The sequence below is a fragment of the Microtus ochrogaster genome, chromosome 2 (assembly GCF_000317375.1).
Source record: "Microtus ochrogaster isolate Prairie Vole_2 chromosome 2, MicOch1.0, whole genome shotgun sequence".
Lineage (NCBI taxonomy): Eukaryota > Metazoa > Chordata > Mammalia > Rodentia > Cricetidae > Microtus > Microtus ochrogaster.
In genome coordinates this window covers 44,775,385-44,785,028 of record NC_022010.1, presented here as the reverse complement: position 1 = coordinate 44,785,028, position 9,644 = coordinate 44,775,385, and the positions used below count along the sequence as shown (strand labels likewise).

The window sequence follows — 9,644 nt, the reverse complement described above, 5'->3', positions numbered from 1 at the left end:
CCCCCACCTCTGTTTTTTGGTTTTTGTTTTGTTTTTTCTAGACAGGGTTTCTCTGTGTAACAACCCTAACTGTCCTGGAACTAGCTCCTACAGACCAGGCTGGCCTTGAACTTACAGAGATAGAGATCCATCTGCCTCTGCCTTTTGAGATTGCTGTGATTAAAGACATGTACCACCACCACCCGGCTCCAGACATGTTTTCTTAATCTGAAAATCTCTCCCTTACATTGGTGCCTGCAGTTTTGTTTGTCTGCTCATGGTATTGCTTGGAGAATTGAGCTGGGGGGCTGAATGAGCCCATCTGCTCTGGAGCCCCAGCCCAGCTGTGTGACGCTGGCGTCTGTATGTGGAGTGAGGTGTGCAGACAGGTGGGGGAGATAACTTCCCACAGGCGGCTGCCATACCCGGCAGCACAGTTTCCCCGGAGACTGCTGCTGTGTGGCCAGGTATCCATGGAGTGGCTGTCTGATGGCCAGAATGTTCTCACTGATCCCATTGAGACCTGGAGACATGGTCCTTACAGGACAGCCAGGATGCTGGGTCGATGGAACAGCTGGCTGCCTTTGGCTGGTTCCTGGGTCAGAGGGCAAAGGGAACAGTCAGAGTAGGGGGTCTCTAGGGGACTGAGACAGGGAGCTGAGGAAGAAGGACCTGTGCAGACCAGTACTCTCGCTCAATAGTTCCCACAGCACAGTGGTTCTCAACCTGTGGGTCTTGACCCCTTTGGTGTCGAATGATCCTTTCTCAGGGGCTGCGCATCAGATATTTACAGATGATTCAAAACGGTAGCAAAATTACAATTATGAAATAGCAATGGAAACAATCGTATGGTTGGGGGTAGAGGGGGTCACCACAACATGAAGAAGTGTATTAAAGGGTCGCAGTATTAGGAAGCTTGAGAACCACTGTCAACAGCATATAGCAGGTGCCTAGAAGTGGTGTTAGGATGCATTTGCTCAAGTTTCCGAGAGTAGTTGTATAGGGGGTATGGACTAGGGCCTTTGTGTTTCTAATGCGTTCCTGGGTAATGCTGGTGTAAGCATCACACTCAGAGGTTTTATTGGCTCCTCTGGAAGGATACCACAGTTAGATCAGGTCCTACACGGGTGCTTTCTGAACAGTGATGGGGTACCTGACGGACAGGCTGTGCGTACCAGGAGGATTCCTAGTATAGTCACAGACAAGGGAGAGAGAGGCTTCTCTAACCAAAGCACTGCTCTTCTTCCTGGCTTTTTAACAAACCCCAGCTCTTCTCCAACATGGCAGGGCATTATCTTTTCCCAGACAGATGGCCTGTAGCAGGTGGCACACGTTCAGAGCCTCAGAAGCAGAATCTTGCTGTGGTGCCACTTCCACAGATTCTGAAGCAGAAGGCCAGGCTGTTTGAAACTTCCCCAGGTGACAGGCCATGTTGTAGGGCATTCACTCCCCTCCCCCGCCCCCCGCCATAGTCGTGATCTCCTGGGCTCAAGTGATTCTCCTGCTTCAGCTTCCTGAGCAACTGGGCCTATGGTCCCTGGCTTTAGGTTTATATTTATTACTACAGTGAGCTCCCCGCCCCCTCACTTTCCCAGCGCTTTACTTCCCCTGACTGGACTCACCCCTGAGGTCTCTTAAGGCAGCACATCCTTCCTGCTTGTCCCTCCCCTGACCACCGCAGAGTACACACCCTGTCCGTTACTCTCCAGGTCCCCCAGAGCCACCGTCTTCATCTGCACCTGAGAATTCTAGATCACCTGCCTTGTTTCTCAGATCTCTAGCAGATTCTGCTGTCAACACCTATGTGACGACTCCAGGTAACAAATGGTGCCCGACATTTCTGTCTTTCAGTGACGCAGAGAGTAGAAAATTGTGCAAGAAGATGAAAGTTGACCTCAGCCCAAAGGACAAGAAGATTGAATTATTCCATTACCAGTAAGTGACCCTGCGCATTCCCAATTTCAGAGTAAGTGCTGAGAGTTATATTGGTGGTCTCAATGAACACCAGGTTTCAGTTGGATTTAGTTTATTTTAGAATGAGTTTTCCAGTGTATTTACCATTATTTATTAGAAAGAAAGACAAGAGGAAAGAGACAGACAGACTGACGCATGCACACACGTGCACCACACACACACACACACAAACACATACACACAGAGTTCCAGTGTCTGTTAGCTGAAGCATATTAAAGTTAAGAGGAAAGAGACAGACAGACTGACACATGCACGCATGCACACACATGCACCACACACACAAAAACACACACACACAGAGTTCCAGTGTCTGTTAGCTGAAGCATATTAAAGTTAACGCCTTTTCCTTATTTGACAGAGACGGTGCATTTCACATGGAATATGACCGAGCTGTGACGCTGAAGGTGAATTTGCCTCCCTCCCTCTCAATGGGGTGGAGCCTGAATGGACACCAGACTCGTGGCAAGTCTCCCTGAAAGGAGAAAGGGCAGGTTGCACAAAGGCCCCTCCTGACCACCCGAGGGTCCTTATCATTACTTTTGATGTCAGCAGAGGATCCAGCCAGGGTTATCGCTGTTGACACAGGGGACACCCGGGCCTTGTCAGTGAATGCCTAGGACTCACCTACTGGGGCAGGTGATATCGTGACCCCTCCTCCTCTCCAGAGGTCATGGTCTCCTTTTGCTCTGGCTTCAAAACCATCTCCTCATCAGTGAGGGTACCCACAGGGGCTATCTGTAGACTGAAGGGCATGAACTGCCCTGTGTTTGGGTAAGCATGGTAAACGTTGGGGCAGATCGGCAGCTTCAAGCTGATGTGGCTCCTCCCAGGTAAGACGTAGATACCACCAAGTGTCCCTGCTACTCTCCAGTCTATAAGTAGGTGGAAAGCCTACTTATAAAAGGATAAGTGTAGTCCTGAGCCTGCAGGTGCCACCTGGCTTTCCCAGAGGAGCTGCCTTTCTGCCGCCCTCAGCTCTCCTTCAGCTTAAGCATCTTCTGCCTCACGCCAGCATCATGCTTCTGGTCCAGGGTCATCACCTGCCTTGGCCATGCATTTCATCCGGTTCTAACCTGAGCTGAGCTCAGGCAGGGTTCGTCTCTGAGCACCTGTTTGTCCCCCGTCCCATTTATTTGCTTTTACCACACAGGAGAATGCGCCTAGGGCCTCGTGCCTGATCGGCCGGTGCTCTTCCACTGTGGTATACCCTCTGCCCTGTCTCTCTTTCACCATCCCTTTCCAGTTGTTCCTGTCTGTTCAGCTGTGTGTATAGCTCTCAGTGCTCGGCTCCCTTGGCCCTTCTCACAGGTCATTCCTTATTTACCCAAACCTCTGTATTGAAGTTGCTACAGCTGTACCCTCCATGGCACTGGCTCTTGGCATTCCTAATGTTATGACCCTGAATACAATTCCTCATGTTGTGATGACCCCCAACCATAAAATGATTTTTGTTGCTACTTTGTAACTGTAACTTTGCTACTGTAATGGATGGTGATGTAAATGTCTGATAATGCGTGTAAATGATCTGATATGTGACCCCCCCCAAAGGGATCACGACCCACAGGTTCTGCTTTAAGGGCTTTCTGCTTATTTCTATACTCTCTTAACATCCATTTTGAGGTTTGAAGATCTATTTCCAACTAGAGTTGCTTGGCCTTCCATGTTCTGTGTTGTGACATCGACTAATGTCCTTGAAGAGAAAACACATGTTCCCCGGGAGCAAAATGTGATTGGGAAGGAGGATGGGTGAATTGTTTACACATCGATGAAGGATTGGCTGGCTTGTGATTGGACCTCTGGAAGGTCTGCCCTGGAGTCACTGAGCAGGAATGGTGCTGCCCAGAAAGAACTCTGTGTCAGGGAGGCAGCCAGAAGCCCAGGGATAGGCTGGTGAAGGGGAAAGAGTGGTCTCTGTCACACTGCTGGATATATCTCTTTTTGCATCAAAGAATGGGTCAGGATGAGCATTGGGCAGGGTCTTTGGTTTCAGAATGGGCAGCCACAGTCCTAGAATCTCCCAGCTCAGAGGGTCAAGAGAGTACGGCAGAGGAAGGCATAACATTCTCTTGGTTTCTGGATACTGAGCATCCTCCTAATGGTGCTCCAGGAACTGAGTGGGCTTCCAGGTGCCAATTCCCATGATGTCTCGTTAAAAGTTGGAAAGAACCCGTGGGTGGTGTTGAGCCTTAGTTAAATGAAAATGCGCCCACACAAACAGCAGGATTCTAACATGACTGTTTTAATTGTTTCCTTTTTGTTTTGTTTTGTTTTTGTTTCCTCTGGATTCTGGGTAGAGGTGAGATGAGCAGGCTGTGGGAACTCTGAAGCTCAGCTCATGCTGAGTCTGGAGACAGGACTCCCCCCAAGTCCTCTGAAGTAGTAACTGTGGGCCAGGCCTATGTTCCTAATCCCCATGACTACTTAATTAGGGACCAAATAGTGTGTATGCACATAGCAAGGTGGTCCAGACTTTCCAAACTAGAGTCTTAATTTTGTGCGCTCTGGATTGAAAACACCATACTAGGTATTTGTGGAATAGCAGGCAGGTGGACACGCACTAGCATCTGTTTCCCGTGTTAGATGGGATGCTGCCTCTGTGGCTGTGGTAAGTGTAGGCTCCGAAAAGGCACTGTCCGTGCTGTTTGACGTATGTTGTCCTGATGAAGTGTTGACAGGCGATCGAGGAAGGGTAGGTCTAACTTTTGCAAAATGGCTGTCCTTACCTTGCTAGGAGGGACTTCACCATTCCATCTGGGCAGACAGGCAGTGCTAACTGAAAGAGACCTTCTAAAAGCGTGGCTCATTGTCCCGTAGTAGCCCCTCCCACATAGGAGGTTCCAGAAACAATAGACCCACCAAGGTCCTCTGCTATGGCAGGACATCATTAAGCGCTGTTTCCCCTTCTCTCCCCAGCCTTCCTTCTTTCTGTCCTTACTCTCACCCCCCTCCCCAGCCCTCAGCTTGGCATTTGCTCGCTGACACTTGATAAAATTGACTGAAATAAGAAATCTTTTTTTAAAAAAAATGTGTATGAGTATTTTGCTTGCATGTCCTCCTATGTGTGCACCCCATGCAGGTAGTGCCTGTGAAGGTCAGAGAAATGTGCCGGATTCCCTGGAACTGGAGTTATAGAGGGTTATTTATCATCATGTGGTTGTTGGAAATCAACCTGGAAGAGCAGCCAGTGTTCTTAATTAATGAGCCCGCTCTCCAGCTCCCCAAAATAAGCAATCTTGCTTTATCAAATAGGGACTCTGAAGATCCTTGTGGCTGTCTCCCTCAGCCGCGAGTGGACTGGGAGGAGGTTGAGGCACCTTTCCTGGTTCTCACCCACCTTGAACATCTCCCTAGACTGAGGTGTCATTTCTGTCTACACCAGTGAAGTGTTATGGTTGGTGAGGATGGAGAGCAACTGGACATTATCCGTCTCCGATTGGAGCCAACTCTTCACCCCCCAAAAAGCCCAGCCTCGTTGCTCTGATACAGAGGGTCCAGGGAAAGAAGTGCCCCAGCCTGTACCAGGCCACTGGGGTGGGCAGTTTGGCTTGGTGTTTCCCAGCCCTGGCCCCACTGACTCACACGCCAGGCTCCGAGGCTCTATCAGCAGTGTAGAACTCGAACTCCCCAGCAGGCGATAAGCGCTGCAGTTACATGCCTAGAAGTTGACAGGAGAGGGGCTTAGGGATGTGGAAGGATGTGTTTCGCAGCAGCCTGGAGGCCTTTGTTCAGTTGAGCAGAAAGGCTTCCTGGGGGAAGATTTGTAGTTGAAGCCCTGGAGTGTCTCTGGCTGAAGAAGCCTGCTTATTGTCTCAAGGTACAAGGTAGAGAAGCATGTCCACGTCAGCTGACCAGTGGTGCCATGTGATTGAAAAGGCCTGGGGGACGTGCTGGGAATAAATTCTGGTCACTTAGTGGTGATGTCCATGAACAAATATTTCCCCCTTCCAGCCAGTGCCACCTGCAGTTCCAAGACTGGCACTTGGTGTGCCTGGATATTTAGACAGGTAGCAGAGTAGGTCTCTGGGTCTGCCAACTCACCCATTTCCTGACCAAAGTCCTGGTTTCTTTTCCTTTTTCTCCCCTCAGTCCATAGTGGCCTTTCTGAAGGACCCCAAGGGTCCCCCGCTGTGGGAAGAAGATCCTGAAGCCAAAGATGTTGTCCACATTGACAGTGAGAAGGTAATCTGTTCTCTCTTCTTCTGTTATCCCCAGTTAGGGCCAGATATCTGTGGGAAGGTTGTTAGGATCGAAATGTAATCATGCTTTAAGCCCTAACCCCTCCTCAGAAAAAAATTTAAAACTTAGATGAAACTGTGAAGGAGGGATCGCTCACGTACTTGCCTGATACCAAGAGCTAGTGACCAGCACTCCCGAGAGCCCCTGCAGCCTTCCTCAGGCATTTCTGCAGAGGTGGCCTCTACCTGGTACTGACTGCATCTCATTACTGAGCTCCAATACCGAACTCACTTCATCTTCATTCACCTTTGAAAGCTGCGCTCTGTATGCCTTTGGTTCCCCAGCTTGCAGACTCAGCATCTAACCACTCTCAAACGCCATGATTTTCACTCCCAGTGTTGAGACTCCAGCCCAGGGTCTGGGTGCCGAGCAGACTTCCTCCCTCTGAGCTATATATCCCTAATACCGCAGTTTCTTAAAGCCTCCCTCTTTGGTTGTTTTTGAGGTAAACATCCGATTACAATTGTGAATGTAAATAAAGGTTAGCTTTTTTTCAGGTTTTTTTTTTTTACAGAGTGTTTTAGATTCCCACAAAAATTACAATCTTGTTTTATCTATCTGAAAAAAGTCTAAGTAATACACATTCCCTGTTGAATATTTAGAAAGTGTAGCTTATGCATAAAAGAAAACCACAAATCACCCCCTCTCTTCATTGAGAGATGGCCCACTACTGATATTTGTGGAGGCTTCCAGGCTTTTAAGGTAATGCATATATAAATATTTTTACTCAGAAGCACGTCATTGCATTTATATTCTGTTCTGTACCTGCCCCCCCCAGATTAACATGCACATCTTAGTGTGACGTTAACTATTCCACCCCGCTCTTCAATGCCGCAGTTGTATCCCATCGTGCGGCCCTGCTGTCATTTATTACTCCGTGCCATGTTGCTGTCAGAAAGCTGCCTTTTGAAATTTTCTCTTATTTTCCTTATTATTCAAAAAGAAAAGGCCTCTAACTTTCTTCTGAGAAAGCTGGTTAGAGGAACTTAACTGTAATCAAAATATGCTCTGTGGCGGAGCTTCTCTGCAGCCCTCAGCGGGCTCGCTTCTCTCCTCCTCCATTGGCTCCGTCTTGGACCAGTCGTCAGAGCATTGTGACACCCATTTTCCTTTTTCTATTGGCCACGGTTATTTAACGGGTCATTTTATATTACCTAATAATGTGCCAGGCAGTGATCTAACTGTTTCACAAATACAGATGATCTGTTTATGATGTCCTGGATTGTTCCGCGGGGCACTGGATCTGTGGACCCGTGGTGGAGGTAGACCTGAAGCCAGAGAAGAATTAGCTGGTGTGGGCTCATCATCATCCAGTACTTCGGTCAGGAGATCCCCGGGGTCACAAAGAGCAGCCATGAAAACTGTTATCTTCACTGAGACAGTCACTCGTAAAATCACGTGGAGGGCTGGTCTTTTTAGTAGTCTTGTAGAAAAATGGCTCCTTGATGTCTTTGGGTTTTATAGGTAGAACTGAAAGTTAGGAACTGACTCCGGCTTCTTCACCTCGCCCAGTGACTTGGGAGAACCATTTATCCCCTCAGACCCTGTGTTTCATCCTCTCTGATGGCAGAGGTGTCTAGAATAGGGCAGCCCTAGGTTCTTCCAGTTCCTGTTGGGCTATGACTGAGTCTCATGTGAATTCTGAAGCATTCGCCACCATACCTCCCATCACTGCATTCTGGGGCAAAGGTGGCCAAAAGCTCCCATGTTGTCTCCTTGCATGTGACCTCCTGGGGTTTTCTCTTTATGCCTCAGGACTTCAGACGCCTCCTGAAGAAAGAAGAGAAGCCACTCCTCATGATGTTTTACGCTCCCTGTAAGTGAATGCTCCTTGGGCCACAGTCCATTCAAACTGCTGGTGATGGGCAGCCAGGGGCCCCCGTCTCTACCTTCCTTCCTTCCCCTTGGCCATTCTGACTGGCTCCCATCTTCCTGCTGTCCTCTTCCTCTCTCTCCTGTCGAATTGGCAGGCTCCTGCCATCTTCCACCCTGGACGCTCCAGGGTGTCTCCTCTAGTTAGAATTGCGTTCTCCTGCCTCAGGCCCTGGAGTTTTTAGGGCGTGCCCCCCTCTTGTGTGCCTGCTGTAGCTCTGCTGCTGCCCACCAGCCCCTGGACTTGCCACTCCTCACCACCCCGAGCCCATCTGCCTCGGCGACACCAGCTCCCTCAACACTGCTGGTGTCAGCTGGCAGGACCAGGGGACCAGGGTGAGGCGAAGTGGGACCTGGGGATTTGGGCTCCATAGCTGTATGAAGCCTGAGGCTGTGGGAAATGGCAGAAGGACAGTTGAGGTGGCAGCAGGAAGACCCAGATCTGGTGCCAGCTGGCTCCCAGTGAGCTAGATGAGCTTGGCCAAATACTCCACCTCTCTGGGCTCAGTTTCCACACTTTTCAGAGAACGGGCTTCCAACCTTTTAACTGCATTTCACAGACTTGAAAAGATTTCCCATCACCGCCCTGCACTGTAACTCTATGTAAATTACATGTAAATAAGCCACTTCTATGTCACAAAACTATACGTACCCTCACCACGTGCTATGTCCCGTACCAGATGATTACTGTATTCTGTTTTATTGGAAAACTGTGTGCTGTGCCTGCTGCTTCATAAGCCTCTGATATGGATCAGCAAATTATGGCCCAGTGGCTCACTGTTTTTGTAATAAAGTTTTATTGGAACTCTGCTATATACATTGATACAGTATCTATGGCTGCTGGACAGTGATTGAGTACTAGTAGCAGAGATACAATCTTTCTAACCACTCCTGCAGTCTCATAGTCCCAACTCAACATAGTTGGAACTTTTTAAGGCTCTGAACTCTGACCCTGGGACTACACATACCCTTCTAGAAACCAGAGGAGTTTGTCAGCTGTAGGAGGAGGTTGTGCCCAGGAGTATGCATGGTGGGGGTGACTGGCACAGTCTGTGGCACCAGACTTCTGTTGACTCTTGAAAGCCTGTCTTACTTTGACCTTTCTGGAACCTTCTTGCCTAGAGGCCCTTCCCCTGTTCCCTGTGTGTTGGTGTACACCTCGGGCCACATGCCCCTTTGGGGTTCTGGTGGCTTTGCCTGACTGAGCCTGTAGTTTGTTCATGACAACAGTTCTTGCCCAGCCTCCTTGCCTTCAGAGGTGTTGGTGACGGCAGGAGGAGCCCAGTTGCCCCATGTCTGAAGTTTCACCATGGCTCACTCTGGTAATGCTCACGAGCTGGTCGCAGCAGGTTTTTCTCTTTGCTGAGGACCTTATTAGTCATTTGGCTGCAGATTGGTCCAGAAGTCACCCTCCTTGGCACCCGGAGGAGCGGGTCTCCTTTGAGTTGTGTCCACCTCCAGGAGTCAGCACACTGGTGAAATGAAGCTGTAGAACTCTGTGTGTGTGTGTGTATGTGTGTGTGTGTCTGTGTGTGTGTGTGTGTGTGTGTCTGTGTGTGTGTGTGTGTGTGTCTGTGTGTGTG

At 49.3% G+C, this 9,644-nt stretch overlaps 1 protein-coding gene across 1 annotated transcript in view; it reads left to right on the top strand.

Moving 5' to 3' along the window:
- Positions 1-9,644, top strand: part of Pdia5 (protein disulfide isomerase family A member 5) — an 89,707-nt gene that overhangs the window by 32,953 nt on the left and 47,110 nt on the right. The window contains exons 4-7 of the mRNA XM_005344890.2: positions 1,831-1,914; positions 2,312-2,357; positions 6,040-6,132; positions 7,945-8,005. Of these exons, the coding sequence (XP_005344947.1) occupies positions 1,831-1,914; positions 2,312-2,357; positions 6,040-6,132; positions 7,945-8,005 (284 nt within the window). The remainder of the gene's footprint in view (positions 1-1,830; positions 1,915-2,311; positions 2,358-6,039; positions 6,133-7,944; positions 8,006-9,644) is intronic.